This window comes from Micropterus dolomieu, linkage group LG06 (assembly GCF_021292245.1).
Source record: "Micropterus dolomieu isolate WLL.071019.BEF.003 ecotype Adirondacks linkage group LG06, ASM2129224v1, whole genome shotgun sequence".
NCBI classification, from domain to species: domain Eukaryota; kingdom Metazoa; phylum Chordata; class Actinopteri; order Centrarchiformes; family Centrarchidae; genus Micropterus; species Micropterus dolomieu.
Genome location: NC_060155.1, coordinates 11,701,845 through 11,725,066, shown reverse-complemented (window position 1 = coordinate 11,725,066; position 23,222 = coordinate 11,701,845). Strand labels below are relative to the sequence as shown.

The window sequence follows — 23,222 nt, the reverse complement described above, 5'->3', positions numbered from 1 at the left end:
GTGCAATGGTGACTATTCACAGGGCAGTTCCCTGCAACAGCAGACCAAATGCTGCTGTGGAGGCCATCTGCTGAGTGAGCAGCACAGAAACAGAAAGAGCCACAGTCTGTCTCTCAGGCTCTGCACCATCATCACATGTTCTCCAAAACTATGATAGCAACCCATGGTGATTACAGTTACATGCTATTTGCTTGTTATAGAATTTGTGTAGTAAGACATGATTTGTGCCCACAGGCCTGACATTTGTGTCCCTTCGTGAAGAGTTTAATAGTTGGAACCAACTGCTTTATGAATGGTTAATAAATTATGTTTTATAGACCAATTATAAGTCATTAATAATAACAAGTTTGGGGTTAGCAGGGTGTGGCAGATGTTTGTCCACCTCCAGCATGAGACCTTTTAACCTCTGACTTTCTGAAAACTGCTGAAGAGCATAAGAAACCAAAATATATTCATTAACAAGGTATTAACTGCAGTCCTGATTGTTGCAACCCTTTATTAATGACTCACTGACATTTATAGTTAAAGATTACTTACTAACTTTTGCTGTTGGCTTATCAAAATGTCAGAAACTCATGATGACCTTGTATTAACGTCGTTAGTAATGAACTGACAATTAAGAGAGAGATTTTGCACAACCTTGTAACCAAAAATGTGTTCTTATTAACGGCTTTTAACTTATCAATAGCCTTCAGCATTAGTATATAATGTATCAATCACTAATACAGTCATGAGTTACAACTTTAAAAGTAATGTATTTCATGCCATGTATCTTTATTTGTTGTCATATGTTAAATTAAACTTATTAAATATTAAAATAACATAATAAAGGCTAATGGTTTTAGGTCCATACTTACATTCATTTTTCTTTTTCTTTTTGTCTGCCAAAACGACTATTAATTAATAAAACACAAGTTCACCAAACAAAAACTGAAAATTAATTGTTATATTTCAATGATGAACTTGGATTTACTGACATTGCTCATATTATTGTAATCCTGTCATCAGTACTTTAGTCTCATGGTTTCTCGCGATGATTCACGCTCCCCGCTCCGCCGCTTTATTGCAGAGATAATCCCGTAGCAACTGCTTGACTTCGGCTGGTGGTGGAAGTGGACCGCAATAAACAGAGGCAAGGTCAGCAAACTATCTTTCAGCAGTTTAGACACATTCAGGATTGAAGTCGATAAACTTGAAGTGATTCGCCTACCTCGTGCTGCAGCTCGACTACAATGTACAGCTATTAAGTTACGGATCAGCAGCTAGGAAGGGAAATAATAAACTTAGCTCCTAGACACACCGTAAGGTTAGTTTTGATAAGGACCAGGTCTTGCACTCTGCAGTCCAAAGGTCCCTCTCCTGCATGCGCTGTGAAGTCAATGAGTTGTCCGAGATTCTTTTAGTAAACACACCTGTCTGATCTGTTGCAATGTGTTGCACAGAAGTGCCAAAACTTTAGACATCACCACATCTCATATTTGTGTCATTTATACATGTAGTAACTCACAGGAGACTTCCGTATGCACATGGAGTAGCTTTATTTTTCTTCTGGCGGTAGGACTGAGCAGCTATACAACCATTACAGCTATTCGGCGTTACAACGAACAACAGTGTTTCTTCTTCACCGTCCTAAACTGCCCTGGCAACAACGCTTATGTCACAGCACCACTTAGTGGTGTAGCTGACTAAACTTCAGTCCTGTCCTACAACAATAAATAATGAATAATATGTGTCCTTTCAGGTTGTTGGAAACTCCTAAACACCAATCATGTCAGAGTTGAGTGGGAAGTGCCTGACCGTCCTGGGTCTGATGGATCCAGACCAACTGGGCCGCACCATGACCCATGAACACCTGACCATGAGCTTTGAGTGCTGCTACTTCCCTCCTCCTCCAGGTGACGAGGCGGTGGCGGAGAACCCCTTCAAGATGCAGCACATGCACTGGCTGAGACAAAACCCCTATAGCTGCCATGAGAACTTGCTGCTGCTGCAGGAGACCGCCGCCGTGCGGGACGAGCTGCATGCCTACAGGAAGGTGGGCGGGGGCACAATTGTGGAGAACACCACCACGGGCATTGACCGGGACCTGCCCACCCTCAGGCAGCTGTCCAAGGACACCGGGGTCCATGTCATCGCAGGAGCAGGGTACTATGTGGACTGCACCCACACTGAGGCCACCAAGAGAATGAGTGTGGAGAAGGTGTGTCCCAGTCTGAGAGCGAGTGTAGCCGCAGTCAGTTTGGCCAAAATCAGGCATGCAGTCTTCTGTCCAAAATCTGAAGCAATTTTGGAAACTTAAGTTAGTATGCGTGCGTCTGGAATTTGCCACTGGTACTGTATGTCTCAGCCAGAAGACATACAGCATCAATGTGTTGTGCTGACAATTTGATGTATCGCCCACTCTCTCAGCACATTCTGTGTTTATGTGCAAGGATTTCTTCTGTATCGTTTGATTGATTTGAACGGGTTTCTGGCTGCCTTGTCTGGTCCTTTAGCGGTGACGCACTGAGAATGTGCATGTAATCTTCATCGATATTTAGATATTATCACGCTAAATCTAACAGGTGCTCTGTTCATGTACCTCAAGTCTGTTAAAGGGGCAAAACTAAGACATCTGAAGTGGGCCGTTTTAATGCACACATGTCAGAGTGATGTCATCCTGCTTTAACCGACTCCTCATTTCCTGCCCCGTCAGCTCACAGACATCATCATCAGCGAGGTGCTTCATGGCGCTGACGGCACAGACATCCGCTGCGGTGTAATCGGAGAGATCGGCACCGGCTGGCCCATCACAGAGAGCGAGCAAAAGGTGCTGAGGGCCACGGCTCACGCTCAGGCCCAGCTCGGCTGCCCCGTCATCATCCACCCCGGTAGGAATCCTGCCGCTCCCGCTGAGGTCGTCCGGATTCTTCAGGAGGCCGGCGGTGACATTGGCAAAACTGTCATGTCACACCTGGACAGGTGAGAAGTCCCTGGAAGCAGTTAGTTGAGGAAAATAAAGGAATTTCTTTTGACAGTATAATCAGCCTTTTAGATATCAACTTTGTATTAGTTACAATCAGAATCAGGTCGACCTTTCCTGTAAGCCTCATTACTTCCTGTCCCACGTCCCCTGAGATTTATTTTTCCCCCTTACTAAAAAAAAATACTTAAATAATTATTATTCAATAATTTCACCATCTCCCGCCCCGTCAGAACAACACTCCTCTTTCTGTTTGGTGTTATAGCATGATGATCTCGATGTCACACAATGTCAAATGCCTTGTAGAGCCGTGGTTCTTAAAGTGGGGTCTGGGGACCCCCAGGGGTCCTTGAGGGGCTTCCAGGGGGTCCCCAGCAAAAAGGGGAATAATTTATTTTTGTTATAATTCTATCCGTAAGTAACACAATGACAGAATGTATGACTAGCCTACTTGGTTCATGGGTTTCACACACTTTCTGTAATAAAAGCATCTAAAAGCAAAAATCCTATCAGAGGGGGAACCCTGGGACAAAATCATATCAAATGGGGATCCGTGGTCTAATTTGTGTCAGTTTAGGGGTCATTGATGTGAGAACCACTGGTGTAGAGGTGGTTACAGGCTGCCAGTTGTCCTCAGAGATCAATGTATTATTGACTTTAAACACAGTACTGTTTCAGTTAATGTTTTATAATGTATTAATGGTTAAGTATTTTTCTGAAGTCACATTATTAGCTAAAAGGATGACTTTAGGTTCCCACTATAAATCTGAAAAATCAGTGTGTTTTCAGATTATCAATAAATGCCAAAATTAGGTGGGAAGTCAATAATATATAGGTGAAAATCTAATTTTAAAACATTTTGATGTGCAAACACAACACTCTTGTTTCCTTTTTGGAGATAATCTTGTGCATAAAAAGCTAATTTGCACGTCCTCTTCATAAAGAGCATAAATGATTCATAAAGCCCATTCACATGCAAATGTTATCTTCTTCACTCAGAACGTTCACCTAAGAAGGATGAAGGAAAGGTGGTGTTTAATAAGATAGCTTTAGTTAGATATCAGTCCACGGTTGAGCCCGCTATGTCTTTAGATCTGCTTTTCAAAACAAATTAGTTGAGTCACGGCTAAATTACAAAAATGTATTGAATTTTAGTCCTAGATCAAATCAAATTTCAAACAAACACGCTGGGAAATGGAACGAACTTCCTCCTTTAAAAGACTGATGTCTTTGATACTTCATCACCTTTCTGTCTCTTCCTGCAGGACTATATTTGATGATGGCGAGCTGCTTGAGTTTGCGAAGCTGGGGAGTTATCTGGAATATGATCTGTTTGGAACAGAGATGCTGAACTACCCTTATAACCTGGAGGTGGACATGCCCAGTGACAGCCAGAGAGTGAAGGCGTGAGTAAGCCTGGTCAGGGTTAAACTTGTCTTATCTGTGTGGTTTTTGTGATAGGACTTGTCAGGAGTGAAGCGCAAGTGTGACCACATTGTCCACATTTGACATTTTACTATGGGTTCAAATTCAGTGTTCAAATTTGAGATCAGACCCCTCTGTGCCTTTATCTGAGCGTCCTCATCAGGTGCATCATTTAAAGCAAAATGCTGCTTCTGTGTTTTACTCCCCGTGGAGAGAAGAGCATGTCCTCTAGTTTTTTTCACATAAACTGTGAGACACTAATCTCCCTCGACAGCGAAGGCAGGAGTGTGTGTCAACAGGAGGGGTGATGAATGAATGAGTGGTGCAGCTAGCAGTATTCACATTCTGGTCAGATCATTGTCCCCACATACAAAAGATGAGTTTAACACATGAAGACAAGAATAGCAGTTACAGGATGTTCTGTAAAATTGTTTTTCACGTTTCTTTGTTCACGTTCACACTCAGCTTGGCGTTCCTTGTGAAGGAGGGCTACGAGGACAAGATAGTGGTTGCACACGACATCCACACCAAGAACCGCCTCACCAAGTACGGCGGCCACGGCTACTCTCACATCCTGAACAACATTGTGCCGAAGATGCTGATGAGGGGCATCTCGCAGCACCAGGTGGATAAGATTCTTATCGACAACCCAAAATGCTGGCTGACCTTCAAATAAAGCAAAAAAAAAAAAAAAAGACCTAAAGGAGGAATTTTGATGTAGCGATTATTTTATCTCCAGATGATGACTGAACACCCCACAATGAATACTTTGAGATCTTTGCAAACAGTCCAAATGCATTTGTAAATGTGCTTTGGAGCCTTAAACCAATGAGCATACAGTGTTTGTGCATGGATCAATCTTTAATGTCAATATTACATTTTTCAGCATACAGTAGAAAAAATGTTTTGGTAATTTGTCTTTGAAGTGGAAAATAATCACAGGCTGTCGTTTCGTTCAGCTGAAAGAGTTTTGTTATGGAGGACCTCATTAATTAACACTTGATTTTATATTTTTGATTATATATTATTCACTTTTTAAGCAGATTACATCAAAGGAGCCTTGCAGGATCACAGTGCCTCTCATTAGCGGTCTTGTTTTGGTTCCATGTATGTCCCACAAAAAAGCATTTTCTTTTATGCACAAATGTGAATGCAATCTAAGACCAATATTTTCCTTTCTCTGTGGGTGTGGCCTACAGTGGTGCTCACAAATATGGTGCTAATTGATTTTTCTGTTTCAATGTCACAGTTGCTTTGTTTGTGTTTGTAAGTGACATTTCTGCAAATATGTATTTTTTTTGGGGGGGGGGGTAATGAGCAGGCTGGTAATCAGTATGCTGCTCTGCTCTCCACACAATGCGGCTGTGTTAGATGAGTTGTCCTGTTGCCCCTCAGTGGGTGTCTGGGTGTCTATGGGAGGCTGACTGGCTGGCAGGCCCAGATGAAGGACATGTTCTCCTCTCATCTGGGAACAGGTGGCCTCACAGGGTGACTTCATCACATGATCAATGGCATGATCGCCACAGTGCACTGAACAGCTATGTAACTTTTGATTAATCTTCCCAGAGGATTAGAAAGTGAACAAGAGGATTTAATTTTACATTGTATTGTACACATTAGCCGACAGTCTTATCTGGAGGGACTCAACAAACACGCAGGCAGATCGATGTCCGTGGTCGTGCTCGAGGAAACATTCCCGTCAGTGTGACTGTCCAGTTTTGTGATCTTGACTAACCGTCAGACCACCCTGTTGCCCCAACCAGCTGTCGTATTGAGACAAGGAAAGTGAGTTACAGTGATTATTTGGTGACAGCGCTTCAATATGAACATCACAATGGCCCTTTACAGAATCAGTTTATCTTTAAAGTGTTATTATGCTGCACAGAGTTGAAATGTCATTTTAGAATCATGCATCACTACTTACGTTTTCACTCAAAATGCATCAACTATCATTTTTTTCAATAAAGCACACATATTGACTAACACTGAACAGAGTGGTGATTATGTGAATATAATTTCAGCACCTGATTGAGTGCTAAAGGTCATTACATCGAACTTTCAGTGTACACTCTCGGTATGTGTCACCACAGCAGCTACAGAATGTCTGACATATCAGCAAACTTAATTTGTAAAGCTCAGCAGTTCATTCAGGGTGCGACACGAATCCATCTGATGGATACTTTAAAATTCATTATTATTCTGTATTACACCGAAAGCTCTTCATTGCAAAGTGAAGTTCTTTTTTTTGCATGACGTCCCCCACATCTTTTTGGACTCTTTAGCAATATGGAAATGTCTCTAATATTCCACCTGACATTGAATTGAGCATGAGCAGTGAAGCAAGCGATATGCAGAGCAGGTCTTCTCCACCTCGGCAGATCGTCTCCGTGTTTCAGTCGGCGTACAACATGAAGCCGGAGAAGGTGCTGTACTTGTTGTTGTTGCCCCCGTGCGCCTTTCCGCCGTCCAGCTTGATGTAAATCTCGTCCCCGGGCTCGAGGTGTAGGACGACACTGTTGCTGGCGTAGTCGTAGTTCTGGTCGGCGTCTTGGGCGATGGCACTGGCTCGCACCTGGAAGGCAAACGGGACATTTCTGCTGATTAAACGTGTGTATATTTCTGTAATCAGAACCGCGGACAGCTCCATCAGTGACAACACGTCTGTCATTTCAAGCTTAAAACAACCCCCAGACAACTTCACTGTAAGCAGTTTTTGTTTGTTTGTTTGTTTGTTTTTAAGTGTCCGGGAAATATTTTTGGATTGTTGATCTGGCAACCAGCCGTGCGTAAAACGTGCGTAAAATGCAAGTAAAAATGAATTCATCAAATTACGTCTTTTCACTATGGATTGCAAACAACGACTACAGAGTAAAGCAAAAAAAAAAAAAAAAAAAAATCATATCATGAAGCTTCCTACCTGGTTGTTCTTGCAGAGGTCAGCCCACATGCTGGTTCCATCCCCGCCTCGCATCAGCACGTGGTAAATAAAGAAGTAAATCCCAGGTATTGAGCAGGTGAATTTCCCTGTAGAGGGGTCATAGTGGTTCCCAAGATTTGTGACTACGTCGTCGAATTTCAACACTTCATATCCCTCATGTTGCTTCTTAAGTCCTGCATAAAACGCAATCTTTGGGACTGTGTTGTAAGTGGCAGCGCTGATGGCACCGGTGGGCCCATTTATTCCGGGTGCTCCGGGTGGACCCGGAGGGCCCGGTGCCCCTCTTTCTCCGGGCGGACCAGCAGGTCCAGGTGGCCCGGGCTCCCCACCCGGACCCCTCGGACCCATCCTCCCGACGCGTCCCGGCTCTCCTTGAGGACCTTGGATGAACGTCGGAAGCGACTGAACCAGACGGTTGTCTTTGATCGGGTTGGTTGCCTTGGCCGTGGCCGTGGCCGCTGTCCCGTGAGAGTCGCACACCATTTGACAGGATCCGAGCATCTCATAGCGGGCAGGAGTCCCGGCGGTGTTCACCATGACCGGGATCAGAACCACCAACACCAGCACCAGCGCGACGCCACAAACACCAGTTGCGATCATCTGCGCTCTGCGGATTCGCTGTGTTCTCCGGATTGGATGGTCTTCCAGCCTGCTTGTGGGCGATATTTTTATAGAGGGAAGAATTTCACCTGCTCTTCTATAATATTGCAACTTTTGGAGATAAAATAGTCCTTTAAATGTTTATGCGCAAAAGTAACCATCCACAACTTTTACGCGCTGCAGTATCCGTTTAACTGATTCATCTCTACTTACTCAACGCAAGGAAAAATAACAACTAAAGACTTTTTGAGAGGAAACACAATCTGCGTTATGTGGTTATGCAGCACAAAGTCAGCTGCACAAGTTTCTGCCCACCACGGTGCCACAGGAGAGAATGGGCTAGAAATGAACCGTTACCCGCTTCTGTGTGTGGACAGTGAGGGGAGGGGTGGAGGTGATGGATGGGATAGAATGCATGCATTTCTTCAATCAAAAGAGAGAAAGTGAAACACAAACACTAATGCAACTTTGAAGCCCTGAAATGATTACGGTTTCAGCAGGGTTTTAACACAGTATATTTCTTTTTCTATTGATGACTGTAATGTTACAGCCCACAACACGTTATTAGAACGTATCCTAACAGCTTTTAATGTAATGAAACAGAATGGGAAGCAAAATTAGACATAAAAAACGTAGAAAAGAACTAAGAAAACAGGAAATGAGAAAGAAATGGAAAAACTGAACTAAGCTGAACAAATTGCAAATAAACAAGGCACAAGACATGGCACAAAACCCAGAAAATAAGACAAGAAAACCCCAAACCATGACACTAAAGGTCTTAAGTATAATTTGGCCCATTAAAGACAAAAAGCTATACTCCTTTGGCACCTGGTCACACTTTAGTGGCTCCTAGTGTCCAATTTATCATTTGGAAAAAATCTATAGAACCTCTGAAAGGAAGGAGGGAGTCACTAGGACCTGGCAGTGAAGGATGGCTTCACACAAATATACTGATGAAATGACTGATTGTGGAGATATTTTTAAGGAAAATTGGGTGAGATCACTTAATTAATTAGTTAAAAAAAATCTAAATGGTTGCTTAGCCTTAATAAGTGATAGTGTTTAAAATGTATGTATGTACTGAATTTTCAATTCTTCATAAAATGATCCAAACAGGTCATTGTGATTTAAGATTTAAAAGAAAATCCAGTCCAGACAAAACTTCTCCAAGGTCTGAGTGATGAAGGGCTAATTCTTGGTGAGGAGGGCAAATGATGATGTGCTCATGAATGCAGGGGCTGTCACTCTTTGTTGATGGCACCTCACTGCCAGGTGGAGAGATAGATGAGCAGGAAGGAAAAACACAGATAGCCTTGTTTGTTTGGGAGGAGGGAGGATTTGATTGCAGCCCGAATGATATTCTTTGGAAGTCACAAGCGCAACAATGTTTGCTGAATCATAATCTTAAAATAGTGGCAAACAGAACCATTGAAACTCTTAAAAAGATTGTTAAAAGGGCTGTAAAAGGAAAGAATGAGCTGTATTACTTAACAAATAATAAAGATCCTCAAATAATAAAGAACAAAAAATAAAGATCTTATTTTGTCACAAAGAAATTGTTCAAAAATCAGCAGATGTGTATTTGCAGTATGTAAATTTGGCCCATCGTGTAATAAGAGGCATTGAGCCACTCACTTTCAACAGTCATGCAAATAGTTGAGGAGTGAATGATGACAAGACTGACACAAGTTGTGTCAGGGATAGTCACGTGAAGGCCTTGTTCCCATGCAACGTTCAAAGTTGTCATTTTTGGAGAATAGATGGGTTGAATAAGTGTGAGATATTACTTTTAAAGCTCATGTAATCAATTATTTTATATTAATGTACATGTAAAGCTAAAGTTATCATTTGTAGGGATGAACCCAACAAGAATTATCACTGACTCGGCAGTTCCCTCAGCTTTTCAAAGCATTTTTAATATCTGTTTTTTATTTTCACAGCTTCATTTCCAAACAGTAGGTCCACCACTTGAGTCCATACTGAAATCTCTCTGTCTGTGGTGATCCCCTGACTTTTCCTCCGGTGCCACCATGAGGTTTGAGCATTGGGTTTGAGGTGGACTGAAATCTTTTGCCAACTATTGTATAGATTGCCATGAAATCTGGTGCACACATTCATGTTCCCTCAGGATTTATTGTAATAACTTTGCTGATCCCTTAACGTTTTATCTAGCACCATCATCAGGTCAAATTTCTAATTTGTCTGATGACTTTGGTCAGCCTCAGCTGTAGGCTACTTTCTGTTTAGTGCTAATTAGCAAAATGCTAACATGCTAAAGTGACATGGTGGTAAACATTATACCTGCTAAGCATCAGCATGCTAGCATTGTTAACATCACGGATCTTGGTTAGTAAGCTGAGCATTTCAGCATTTAACTCAAAGAACTGCTGTGCCTTATTACAGCCACACAGAGCCACTAGCATGGCAGTGGACAGTCTTGGCTTAAGTTTCAGGATAGTAAACCCAAGGTAATGAACATGAAATAAGGAATCATTCAGCGCACAGAAGTGCATCATTGAATACAAGAATAGGGATCTTATACTTTTTTAGTCCAGTCTAAGTCAAATTACAACAAATCTATGATTGTAACTAGTCTTGCAACAATGATACCAATAATTAGAGTAAAATTCCTCATAAAATGTCCCCTAAATAGGAAAAGTAACTACATTTTTATTGGTTGCATTGGATGACATTTTAATTTCCTCTTCCTGGTTTCATTTTGTTTTATTTTATGCATGTGTCTTTGTTACAGCTGAGTTTGGGAGGGCACGCATGTGAGCTAAAATACATTTTCATTTCTAAAAGACCACACATTTTCTGTGGGATGGGTGCAAAGAGAGAAATAGAATAGTATATAAAGACACACATGCACACTCACACACAAAGACACAGTGGGACATACTGTGGCGGCTATGAGTCAGTGAGCACTTGTTAGTGGTCAGGCTCTTTCCCTCCAGTTGGCACAAGCCTCCAGTGACTCAGGGAGACTTGTCGACCAGGAGCCAGAGTGAACAGCAGTGTCAAAAAAAACTAAATGCTGTGGGAAGAAGACACAACTTGTATTAGAAAGTGTTTCACAGTATCACACCAACTGAATCAGAGCGCGCTTTTTTTATTTCTGACCTCACGTGTATGTCCAACGTTGACTTTCATCACTCTTTTCCAGGACAAGATCATAGTTACTCAACTCACCTCCGCTTCTGTATTGAAAAATTCCTCTGGTGGTGGAGAGCTCTGACAGGATGTTTTGAGTCTCAACTTTGGAGTTCATTTACAACCAGTCGGGCAGGAGTCCTGGGGGAGCCTGATGATTTTTGACATCCGGACAAGCAGATGTTCAGAGGACATGAATAAAACATACAGCCAATCTGACCACAGACCAGAGACTTTCTGAGTGTCTAATGAAATATGAGGCGTGATTTCAATTCACAAAAAAACCCTTTGTCAGATAACTGTGATGCTGCATGAAATATGTATGGCATTTATATAGCCTGACCTGGGTGGCTAAGCAGAGTTCAATTATGGTTATGACAATCAAAGCTGAGACAGGTTTGATTGTCTCAGAATTTATGTGGTGAATGGAAAGGAAACTGAATGGGCGTCTTGTTACCAACATGGAATATAAACAGAAATATTATGTGACCACTGACACCCAAGTGTTTATCAAGTGATGAAACACCATGTGTGCCAGGCAGCGATAAGATGCATGGCCCTCAGTACTTTTCACACCTTCTTCTTTTTCAGAAATTGAGTGTTTATTTTTCTTTTTCCACAGAAAAGCCAGCGAAAAGGCTGGGCTCAACAGTTCAGCTCAGCAGGGGGGTGGGGTTAACAGAATGCGTTACCACACCACCCACTCAAAGCTGGTACTGTATTTAAGACGGAGACACAATCATCCAGGGTGGGATCTCATTATTTGCTTCCAGCTAACTGTACTTGTGTGGACTTCTGAAGGAATACATTTCATTTTAATTTGTAAATGTTTAAATATAATGAATACGCTTTCCAAATCCAAATCCAGTTAATGCTTTCCACATGTGGGAAAAAGGACAGGTAAAGATTCAAATACAACAGAGAGATTATTCAGAGCTTCAAATCATTTGCAAAGTAAAAATCAAATACCTCCTGCATGAGAATTCATCAAATACACCTGAGAATTTATGACAGTAATACGGAGAGTGGAAATACTTTTGGCTGTGGACATTCTAGCACCTCCTAGAGGGAAGTTTATGAATTTCATTAAAACAGGCCATAAACAATTGCAATACTCCTGTTTTTTTATGTTTTTTATTTAATTTGTCATTTTTTAAACCAGGTAAAAATCTTGTTGAGATTAAATCTCTTTTTCTAGAGAGACCTGGCCAAGAAGGCAGCCTAACAAACACTATTACTAATAAAAAACACAACACTACAAAATTCAAACAAATAGGCTAAGAAAAGAACACAGACAATATCTAGTTAAGATGCATTCACAGGTAATGCTCTTACCCGCTCGCATCGCACACAGCAAAATGTCCTTCTACTATATCAAGTAATTCAATTAAAAGATCATGTTTTCCTCTCTGCTGCGTCCTCCTGTCCTCCAGCAGGAGCTCAAAGCCAAACACGTCATCACTCACATGCAGTCTGTGAATAAGATGTTGAATCATGGTTTGCATCCTGCGAGAGGCTCTGCAACAGCATAGAAAGAAATATGAGAAGATACAGTCTATGAGAAGGAGATCACTGTTGTGCAATGGAAGAGTCTGCACATGAAAAGAGAATGTTTGTTTGGTTTGATAAATCACTAAATAAGTAAATTAAATCCACATATACTTGGGGATGTTTCAAAAATATTCCTAAAATATTTCATTGATGACCTGTAACTGAGTACATCAACTCTAGTACTTCATTTAAATACAATTTTGCATTACTTCTACTCCACTACATGTCAGAGGAAATACTTTTTACTTCACTGCATTTTGTAACAGTTTTAGTTACTAGTTACTTTGAAGTTTAATGCATACATGTAGATTTTATAAACACAAAAATATGATCATCTTATAAAATGATACATTTTTATTTTACTGAACCATCAAACAGTATATAAAGTAGTTCAAATTTGCTCCACCTCAGCTAACTACAACATTCTATGTTGCAAGTCAACATTTTAACGGTAATAATAAAATTTATATTATTATAACATCCATTCAGCTTTAGGAATCAATCTGAGGACTGGCTGATCAGCCATAACATATTTAAATTGGCAATGTCAATGGTTATATTACAAATTATAAAAATACATTATAAAAATGCTTTATATTTGTAAAGAAACACTTGCATGAAACAAGAAAATTTGAGCAAAACAGATGTTTGGCAGTGAGGAGATGTTCGCCCCTGCATTCAAGGAGTGTTTTGATTGCTCACAATAAAACTTTAAGTATTGCAACCTGGAATTCAGGATTACAGCAACGGATTATAACAAACCTAAATCCCCCATGCAACAAAAAAGTTGATTGATTTTCATCGAGATGTCAATCGATGCACCGTTTCGCTGATGGCATCAGAGGGTGGAGTGTCACATTTTCTGCCGATGAGATTGAGCGGCAGTGAGAGGCTTAGTGGCAAATACAATCGAGGAGTGTAAACATACCGAGGGCCGCAAGAGGCCGATCAATGCCTCCAGTCTGGGATTGATTAATTACCTCAAGAAAGAGACTGAGGTGTGAGGGCACCAGAGAAACCTGATCAGAACAAGATTTATCACCCAATCTCTGTATCATCGCTCCCTCCCGCTCACTATTTTGTATTTTCTTAGCCTATTTTTTTTTTTCAAATCTGCCCTTCTTCATTTACTGACTTGAGTGTGTCATGTGAAAGTGTGAATGACCTCTTAACATGTTGTAGAGGTTAAAAAAATAAAAAGAACTCATGGTAACCTTAACATATATTTTAGAGGGATAGCGGTTGAAAACATCAAATAAAAACGTATAACCTAAACTTAGGTTAAAACCTTTAATACCTAGAGAGTTGTACAATGTACCAGATAATAATGTCGCTGTTGAATAGAAACAACACAAGATGAGGTCCTTTGTGAAGGTCAAGTGAATTATTTTGTTAGTTGTGAGATCTTTTGTAAATATGACTTAAACTCCTTGAAATAGAGAATAAACATTAAATAGTGCGTTAAATGATCTACATTAAATTAATTTCTTCCAGTCCCATGTGAGAGTAAATCACTTTTTCCAAAGTCAAGAATGAACTTTCACGCTTAATTTCAAATGTGCAGCCTTCACAAAAACAGCCTTTAATTAAAATATATATATAACTGCAGAGTCAGTTTCTCCCTATGTATATATACACAGTCCCCTCCAAGCCATGACATTACCTCCACAATGCTTCACAGAAGAGCTTGTATGCTTCGGATCATAAGCAGTTCCTTTCTTTCTCCACACTTTGGCCTTTCCGTCACTTTGGTAGAGATTAATCTTGGTCTCATCAGTGCATAAGATTGCCTTCCAGAACTTTTGCGGCTCATCCCTGTACTTATCCAAAGAAGGTTAAAGTCAAGGGCAACTGGACTTGGTTGAAGATACTCGAAGACGTTTCGTCCCTCATCCAAGGGACTTCTTCAGTTCTGACTGACTGGAAACTAAGCTATTTAACAGGGCGTAGGCCCCCTCCTCTGTTCAGCAATGGCTTCTCAACCCGGGTGTAGATGGCTTCCTTGACACCACTTTCAAACCATCCATCTTCTCTGTCTAAAATGCGCAACTGGTGGTCCTCAAACGAGTGTCCTCTGTCCTTCAGATGTAAGTAAACTGCAAAGTCTTGACCTGAGGAGTTGGCCTCTCTGTGTTGAGCCATGCGTTTGTGTAGTGGTTGTTTAGTCTCCCCAATTTACAGGTCTGTGCATTCCTCACTGCATTGGACCGCATACACTAGATTGCTTTTCTTGTGTTTGGGTGTGCGGACTTTGGGGTGTACCAGCATCTGTCTTAGCGTGTTCTTGGGTTTAAAAAACACAGGGATTTTGTGTTTATTGAAAATCCTCCTGAGTTTCTCTGATATGTCCAGAATCACAATATTGTTGCCTTTGACCTTCTTTTCCTCATCCCCTGTAGTTTTGTTCTTCCTGGATTTTGTAGCTTTTTTCACAAAGGTCCATTTAGGGTATCCACGGGCTGTAAGTGCCCCCTTCAGGTGGTTTTGTCCTTCTCTCTGGCTTGGGTGCTTGTTGGTATGTTTTCCGCTCTGTGGTGCAGTGTTCTCATGACCCCAAGCTTATGCTCCAGTGGGTGGTGGAAATCTACAAGAGTAGGTATTGGTCTGTGTATGTGGGTTTTCTGTACACACCAATTTGCAGGCTTTTCAATGTGTACAATGCAGTCCAAGAAGGCCAAACTGCTGTTGTGGACATCTTCTCGTGTTCTCGTGTGAACTTGATGTTGCTATCCACAGAGTTGATGTTTTCTGTGAAGGCTTGCACTTCCTGGCTTTTAATGTTGACCCAGGTGTCGTCCACATATCTGTACCAGTGGCTCGGTGCTATTCCTCTGAAGGAGTTGAGGGCTTTATTCTCCACTTCTTCCATGTAGATGTTTGCCACAATCGGGGATACCGATGAGCCCATGGCACAGCCGTGCTTCTGTCTGTAGAATCCTCTGTTGTACTGGAAATAGGTGGTGTTTAGACAGAGGTCGAATAATTTGCAGATTTGGTCAGGGCTGACGCTAGTTCTGTTTTCCAGGGTGCTGTCTTGTGTTAGCCGTTTCCTTACGGTTTCTGCTGCTTTTATGGTGGGGATGCAGGTGAACAAAGAAGTCACGTCATAGGTTTCAGTCCTCGAACTTTGTTTACAAAGTCAATGGAGTTTTGGATGTGATGTGATGTGATGTGGTGTGGTGTGGCGTGGCGTGTTTCCCACCAAGGGAGCTAAGATGGTAGAAAATGTGTTAGGCAATGTTATAGGTGACTGAGTTAATGCTGCCTGAGTGGGGCTCCTTCTTTGTGTATCTTGGGTAGTCCATATATGCACGGAATGGCTTTTCCAGGATACTAAGGATAATATTGTTCACGGGTGATGGTGTTGTCCTTCTGTAACTGTTGTAGACATTCTATGGCCTTTTTCTTGTATCCGCTGGTTGGGTCTCGTCTCAGTGTCTCATACGTGTTTGTGTCCATTAGTAGTGTGTTGACCTTGTTCAGGTAGTCCGCTGTGTTAAGGACTACCGTGCATATCCTTTGTCAGCAGGTAGGATAGTGATGTTTTGATCCTTGCTCAGAGATGTCACAGCCTTCCTTTCTTGGATGGTGAGGTTGGAAGGGGGAGCCTTCGCATTAGAAAGGGCTGCAGATACCTTTAGTCTGAGGTGTTTCGCTTCTGTTTCTGTTAATTTGTTATTCCTAATAATTCGATTCTGTGGCTGGGTCCACTATAGGCAGCTGCTGTGGTGTAATGTAAGTTTAATCCCTTGGCCAGAACGTCTTTCTCTGGTTGGGTGAGTTCCCTATCTGAGAGGTTTTTCACCCATCTGTTGTCTGTTTCATGCGTTGTGGGATTGTTGTCCTTTCTCCTCCAAGACAATTCTCCTGTTTTATTAGTGCTGCTGGCTCGGACTGTAGGTTTTGGAAATTCCGGGTCTGTCTCTTGTTGTGTTGAAATAGCAGTGCTTTCTTGATGAAACCTTTCATCACTTCCCAGGAAACTCAACAAACGTAACCTATTGGCCTCAGGTGAAGATGCGAATGATGGTCCTTCAGTCTTGGCCTTGGTTAGTCCTAACAACCATAACGACTGTCATTACAACAGCCAGGAACACTAACAAACCAACGGTATCGACGATCCTGGCAAACGACCCCACTGACGTTAAATAGCTTAGTTTCCCTACCAGTCAGTCAGAACTGAAGAAGTAAATGCTCCGTATTTGTATAGCGCTTTTCTAGTCTTTATGACCACTCAAAGCGCTTTTACGCTACATCTGCATTCACCAGTCAAACACATTCATACACTGAGCCTAAGTGCTCAAACAGAAACTAACATTCACACACAGGCGGAACAGCCACCAGTGTATGAATGTGCATGAATTCGGGGTTCAGTATCTTGCCCAAGGACACTTCGACATGCAGCCCGGGGGAGCCGGGGATTGAACCACCGAGGTTCCAATTAACTGCCAACCCGCTCTATCTCCTGAGCCACAGCCACCCAAAGTTGAAGCCGAAGTCCCTTGGATGAGGGACGAAACGTCTTCTCGTACCTTCAACCAAGTCCAGCTGCCCTTGACTTTAACCTTCTTTGGATAACTATGACCTGGATGACTGAGAAGCTTCACAGACATCTCTGTACTTCTTTGCAAACTTCAAACTTCCGATTCTTCCTGCTGATGAGCGGTTTGCATCTTGTGGTGTTGCCTCTATATTTCTGCTCTCTGAGTCTTCTTCGAACTGTGGATTTTGATACCTTCACCCCTGCACTGTGGAGGTCGTTGGTGATGTCACTTACTGATGTTTTGGGGATTTTCTTCACAGCTCTCACGATATTTCTGTCATCAACTACTGTGTTTTCCTTGGCCGACCTGTTCGACGTCTGTTGCTCAGTACACCAGTAGTTTCTTTCTTTTTCAGGACATTCCAAATTGTTGTGCTTGCTATGCCCAATGTTTGTCCAGTGGCTCTGGTCGATTTTCCTTCTTTTCTCCGCTTGACAATGGCTTGCTTTTCTCCCATAGACAGCTCTCTGGTCTTCATGTTGGTTTATCCTCTTTAACAGGAAATGCAGTCTTTATAGGTTTGAACCAAGGATCAAAACTTAGACTAGTCATGCAGAGCTATTTAATGTTTGGGCAATCAACCTAAAAGGCAACACCTGGGCAACAAGAAACATCTGTCAGTCACATGTTCCAATAGTTTTGCTCACTTGAAAAATGGGTGGGTTCAAACAAAGGGTGATATGTCCTGAGTTGAACACATCTAGATGTGAATACCAGGAAATGAGATCTGAAAAAACAAAGGAATTTGCCTTACCGTTCCAATACTTTTGGAGGGGACTGTATATATATATATATATATATATATATATATATATATATATATTATGCACTGAATAAAAGTAATATTTGCAACTCTTTTTGCAGTTTTGTTTACAGGGGCAATGTGACCGTGAGTACTGTCACTACGGCTGAGAATGCACTAGGACTGTTCTACCAACGAGCCTGGCTCTTTTGTGTTGCGGTCAAAGTTGCATGTTTAGTATCCTGTATCCGGGTAGGGTGACTGCTCTTGCCCTTTGCTACAGGCACCTTAAAGGAATAATACAACATTTTGGGAAGCCTGCTGAATTGGGAATTAGATGAGAAGATTAATACCACTCTCATATCTGTCCATTAAATATAAGGCTACAGCATCAGGGCATTTAGCTTAGCTTAGCACAAAGACTGGAAACAGCTAATCTGGCTCTGTCCGAAGGGAAATAATCAGTCTATGGACAAAATCAGCACACCAGTAACTCTAATGATCTAATTTACACTTTTGTCTTGTTTGACTAATTCATACAAATTGTAACGATGTTCAGGTGCCAGACTACTTCAGGGACTCTGACTAACTATGAGTACAGAGCAGTAACATGCTTGAGTCTCTGCTAGTTGCCTGCCAGATGCCCACAGCCAAGAAACAGTCCCACACATAACCCTTTGTAAAGCTGTATTTTTTTAATGGATTTAACAAACAAGATATAACTATAATAATTTGTGAAATTTAGAGGCGCTGGTAAGTGGATTTTGTTACCTTTGGACAGAGCCAGGTTAGCTGTTTCTCCCTGTTTACAGTCTTTATGCTAAGCTAAGCTAACTGGCTTCTGGCGGTATAGCCCTATATTTAACAGACAGAATTGAGAGTGGTATCAAACTTTTCATCAAACAAAAATAAGAAAAGTGTATTTCCCAAAACTACTGCTTTAATATTCTGCCGGTTGTTGTTTCTCTTGTCTGGCTTCCATTTCCTAAAACCTAGAGTTGTTGTTCTTCTTGAGTTTATGTTTGTGTTTGAAACAGAAAAGACTTGGAGAGACCAAAATGAAAACTTAATCATATATTGACACAAATCAGGCTCACATTCAAAAACAACCACAACCAATCACAGGACAGATCTGCAATTACACGACAACTAAATTCAAATCACTGTGTTGTGACTTGTGTGGTGACTGCAACAACAGGGTTTAGCTCAACCTTAAGTAGTAACCACATGTCACACCTTCAAGAAAACAATGCAGCTGTTGATTGGTGATGCTGACGGTTTTTACGACTCATTTACACTTCCCACAATGCATCAGTTCCATTTTAGTTGCAGTATAATGATAACATGCAGGATAAACTTAGAAACAGACCTGTATTATTTTTTATTTCTGCATACTTTTTGTTTGTTGTTGTCTAATCTGTGACAGTGGCCTCACGGAACAATAAGTCTGAGTATATTAAGAAATTTAGGAAATCACAGACAAATTTTACCAGACACTGAATCACATGCCTCTAATTTATACCAGCAAAAATTAAACAAAACAAAAAGTGCAATCGTGGCAAGAAAGATGATTTCCTCCAGCTTGTGTAACCCACAGAGAATTATCACCAGACTTCGGCAGCTTCCATCAGCTGTACGGAGTGTTTTAGCAACTTTGAACTTGTATTGGTTTAACTGCCAATAACTTGACTGTTTTGGTTCAGTATCACTGCTCTCATCTCCAAAAAAATTTCAAAGTCATTAAAAAACCAACTCCACCCAGTAGAAAAGGGCAGACAGTCAAAGTTAAAGACTAGCTTGTGAGCACAGTGGAGCATCTAGCCGCTAAAGAGCCTGATATTTCCCTCAGGAGCGGGTTGGTGGAGAGAAAAACAAAGCTAAAAGAGAGTGGAACATTGGACTCACATTCATCACCCCTTCAGCTGCTTCCTTTGTGCTACATGTGGAAATACTATAGGCAACTGCTTACTAACATGTTCGCCATAACAACTTTATCAGGTAAGAATGTGTGGAGATTGTGTTCAGTTGGGTAAGTTGGACTTGTGATTTCAGTATTTCAATAAGCCTGCAGCATTTTGTCTGTTAGGAATTTCCCATACTGTTTGATACTGACGCTTGCAGGGCAGAGAGAAACCATTTCACACAATTAGTGCCCACTATGCTTAGCCTATAAATGTTTTAAATGTCACTTGGTTTTATTGTCTAGTATCACTGCACGATAAACATATGAGGCAGACACAGAGTGGGTTGACTACTTTAGCAATCCATTTTGTTAATGCATGAACAGTTTAAGTGAAAAGCATTAATTAAGAGTGACATTTTCTGTGGTATCACCATTCATTTCCATGCTAACTTCCAGCCAAAGTTTAGACTTGGACCAGCTTATAGACTCTTAAGGTCATCACTGTCAACACATAAAGAATAATGAACAATATAATTGTCAATTCACAAACGCTACTGAGTCTCAATAAGCTGTTGTGGACAGTCATATAAATCTCCTTATACAAGACTGTACACAGTGAATAAAGACTGGTCACTCTCTTAACCAGGACAGCTACATGACAGCGCTGCTGTCTGATGCATGACTGTCTCTCTGTCGCCCTACATCCTCACCCGAACTAATGATGACCTTTGATTCCCAAAAGATGTCAGGAGATGAGAAAAAAACGCAAATGCACCCAATTAATTTAGGGTGAAGAGGACTGGAACGTGTGAGCACGTCATGCTGCTGGAGTGAATGGTGAGGAGCTCCAGGAAAGACAGAGCTCAGTTTAATTAGGATTCAGGAGGCCCATTGTCAAAGATAATTAAAGCTGACAGCCACTGTGGAGTAGAGAGGAAGAGAGCAAAAAACACCTTCAAACTACATGCTACACTTTCTACATAGTCTTTCAATCTCCACCTCGCTAACACACACACACACACACACAACCATAACCTGCGGTGCCATCCTTCATCCCATTCTCGCTAGGAAACTGCATACTAGGCAATAAAATAGATGACAGATTAATAGAGACACGTACTTGTATAGCCTTTTGAGCCTGAAATTGAGCTGAACAACATAATTATTAGAGGTCACAGTTTGAGCAGTGTGCAGACAGCTGGCCATCCCACAGATGTGTGTGTGTGTGTGTGTGTGTGTGTGTGTGTGTGTGTGTTATGTCTGCGGAGCAACCTCACTGTTGATTGCTATATAAAAAGGAATTTGTCTACATTACTTGAATTGAAGTAAGTTTGAGTTTAGCTTCTCACAATAATAATTAATCCGTAAATTGGTATAGCACAGTCTTTATATGCTATTCCCTTTTGGTGTAAACAATAATGTCTTGTTTGTTAAAATATCTACATTCAGGGATGGGCAAAGATACATCAAAATGTATTTTACAATAGAATACCAAATAGCCTAGCCTAATTTTAAGTGTATCAAAATAAACTAATGTTATTTTGTATTTCAAAAATACTAAAAATACATTTCTAAGGTACCATGAAATCACTTCACAAACCCATCTATTGGTTTATTTGATCTATCCCTTCACCAGCACACTGACTCAACAGCTTCTCTGCCTAGTGAGTCAGGCGATAAATCTGACATATTCAACCAGTTAACAGATAAAAGATTCACATATCCCTGGTTCACCCAGATGAAGTTTAGTTTTAAAGTAACCAACAGTTTTAACGTTTAAATAAAAGTTTGCAGAGGACTCATAATTTAATCCTGATTTAGTTACTTGGTTGTTTGGTAATGAAGGGCCAACTTTGCATCATCTGAGCTACAACAAACAGAAGAGGTAGATGGGTTGACAACTTGTTGTTTAATGGTGGCAGGACAACGTTGTTCATGACAATGTATATAAAGTGATGTTGTACAACAACTCTGAAACACTTTTTTTGTGCCAAAACTTGAAATAGGCTGAAGCAAGTTAACGTTAACTGTGAGGACTGCTATTCGGGTCAAATGGTTATCTAGAACATTACATAAATTGGTAAACTATTTAGGCCCAAACTTAACAGGAACTGTTAGGATTTGTAGCAATTAATCAATTTTCTGTTCTGATCTCACCAATCAGAGGTACTGTTTGTTAATGATGTCATCACTTAGATGTACAGTATTTTTAAACTTACACTACAGTATTTCGATACAAAATTACAAAATGTGTTAAAAAAGTTATTTTCATCAACACTAAAGACAAAAATCTATTTTGTATTTGTAATACGTATTGGAAATACATATGTCAAAAATACTGCCCATCCCCATCCATATTTATTTATTATTAATCTATATTTATCTGTAAACTGGTTTAATTACAATGTGACTGCCAGTATGTAATTTTTAACAGCAGTCACTGAGATCACAAGTGGTATTACAAGATAAAAGCTCATTCAAATTCACTTATCAATATCTTTACATTAGCAATGGATCAAATGACTGTGTAATGTGAAAGCGGTTGCTTTTAGTGACAAACCCACAGATAATACTCACAAACCAAGAAGAGTGAATATTGGACTTACATTCATGAGGTGGCGTGAAACAAGACTCCAAATAATGTTAATGTTAATCTGCATCTTCCGGATGTATAAATATGATATGATTTTCTAAACGCGTTTCTCCCAAGTAGCAAAAAAGAAAGCATCCCAAGTCAGTTGCCTTACTTACATGCACTAAAATGTGGAATGGGTGCAGTGTGTTAATTACTTACTTTTGTAATTCAACTTTTATAATTTCATGAAACATGCTAGTGTAGTATACCAGTAGCACAAGTATGTGACATAAGTCAGTAGAGTGACTCTATAATGTCAGTTACACAGCAATATCAATAAAAAGTTTACTAAAATTACACATAAGCTACTGGTCGTACCAGACCAAAATGAGGCTGTAGCCGCAATCCTGAGCATAACGACTTGAGCAAAAATGCATTTCATTCCTTCTGAATTCAACTTTTTTCTTCACTTCAAGTATCCTCATTTAGTCTTAACCAGTGTAATCAAATGATAAGAATGAAAACTGAGGTTAAATAGGAACAAAATATCCGTTTTAGAGAGTTTCTTTTAAATTACCAGACAGACTGTTATAGCCCAATTCCCTCAATTAATAACAACGATGAAGATTTGAAGAAATAATGTTAAACAACACATTTGTGATGTTTTGTGACTTAAGACCTTCATTGGAAAAATGGGGTATTAAAAAAGAACCACAGTGCCATAACAGTTTTTCGATAAATGTTCATGGTCAAAGGAAACTAATGTATTTGTCTTAATATAAACTCTAAACACATCTGTGAGCTCTTTCCAAAATAACGAGACATAATA

The 23,222-nt window shown here is 40.7% G+C and overlaps 2 protein-coding genes across 3 annotated transcripts; one reads left to right on the top strand and one right to left on the bottom strand.

Annotated features, from left to right (window-relative positions):
• The first annotated feature begins 1,014 nt into the window (after window positions 1–1,014).
• pter (phosphotriesterase related) lies at window positions 1,015–5,082 on the top strand. Of its 2 annotated transcripts, none has more exons than XM_046052510.1 (5): window positions 1,015–1,137; window positions 1,742–2,200; window positions 2,696–2,961; window positions 4,228–4,368; window positions 4,853–5,082. In XM_046052510.1, exons 2-5 carry the CDS (start codon window positions 1,769–1,771, stop codon window positions 5,061–5,063), a joined length of 1,050 nt encoding a protein of 349 aa, XP_045908466.1. In that variant the 5' UTR covers window positions 1,015–1,137; window positions 1,742–1,768; the 3' UTR covers window positions 5,064–5,082. The 2 variants fall into 2 exon arrangements, with proteins under 2 accessions (XP_045908466.1, XP_045908468.1); XM_046052512.1 differs by having other exon boundaries at window positions 1,022–1,132.
• Window positions 5,083–5,699: 617 nt separating this feature from the next.
• Window positions 5,700–7,925, bottom strand: c1ql3b (complement component 1, q subcomponent-like 3b). Its single transcript, XM_046052513.1, has 2 exons — window positions 7,305–7,925; window positions 5,700–6,959 (listed from the first exon to the last, which is right to left on the bottom strand). The coding sequence occupies exons 1-2, from the start codon at window positions 7,923–7,925 to the stop codon at window positions 6,780–6,782; spliced, it is 801 nt and encodes a 266-aa protein (XP_045908469.1). The 3' UTR covers window positions 5,700–6,779.
• Window positions 7,926–23,222: the final 15,297 nt, after the last annotated feature.